At 31.1% G+C, this 820-nt stretch overlaps 1 protein-coding gene across 1 annotated transcript in view; it reads right to left on the bottom strand.

The window, feature by feature from the left end:
* LOC107589979 (sickle tail protein) overlaps nucleotides 1-820 on the bottom strand; it is a 110,209-nt gene that overhangs the window by 5,121 nt on the left and 104,268 nt on the right. Inside the window, 1 exon segment of the mRNA XM_016278571.1 lies at nucleotides 9-62. Within this exon segment, the coding sequence (XP_016134057.1) occupies nucleotides 9-62 (54 nt within the window).

Raw genomic sequence — 820 nt, 5'->3', positions numbered from 1 at the left:
CGAATTGTATTGTTGCCATTCTCATCTGTGTCAGGGTTCTTGTCGTCTTGGTTTTCAGTATTCTGTGGTTTGTTGGGAAACAACATCACTTCACAAAGAATCAACCGTAGTCTATAAGATACTCTAAGACCACTGAAAACATATAGGCTGCTTTTGACGCAACACATTCTTGGATCATATATTCTACCATATATTTCAAAATATTTTTAATATTAAGCATTGTCATAAAATATGTTTCTAACCTTAATGCTACCAATAATATGTTACAGCTGTATATAAAGACAAATTATTTTCTCTACAGTAATAATCATATTTTAAAATATGCAATGAATGGGATTAATAATAAAAAACAAACTTCATGGGATTAAAATCATAATCTGGAGCTAGACCTACAGTAAGGCATTTGTGAATGAATCTGAGAAAACAGCTCAAAATTATACACAAGAAAAGGGAAACGAACAATGAAAATGTAATTTTAAATTTGTATTGAATGTACCAACAGTTTCCAACTTTTTCCATTTTGAATACAATTTTGATTGTATTCTTATTGGTTATTTGGTTCTTATTGGTTATATTTCACCTGTAAATTCTATATTACACTGCACAACTTTTGACAGTGAGAAAATACTGTGAAAATGAAGGTAAAGAGAGAAAGTGAGACTGAAAACCCATTAAATAAGTAAGGAGGCTTATAAAGTAGCAGGCATGCAGCAAAGTGAGAAGATCAAAGAACAAATTCTGAACTCCAGACTGCTAGCTGAAAGTGTCCTCTAAAATCCTCAATAACAAACCAATTCTAAGTTGCATTTTACTGATACAT

Source organism: Sinocyclocheilus grahami, unplaced genomic scaffold (genome assembly GCF_001515645.1).
Source record: "Sinocyclocheilus grahami isolate Dianchi unplaced genomic scaffold, SAMN03320097.WGS_v1.1 scaffold122.1, whole genome shotgun sequence".
NCBI classification, from domain to species: Eukaryota; Metazoa; Chordata; class Actinopteri; order Cypriniformes; family Cyprinidae; genus Sinocyclocheilus; species Sinocyclocheilus grahami.
This window is presented reverse-complemented; position numbering and strand designations above follow the sequence as displayed.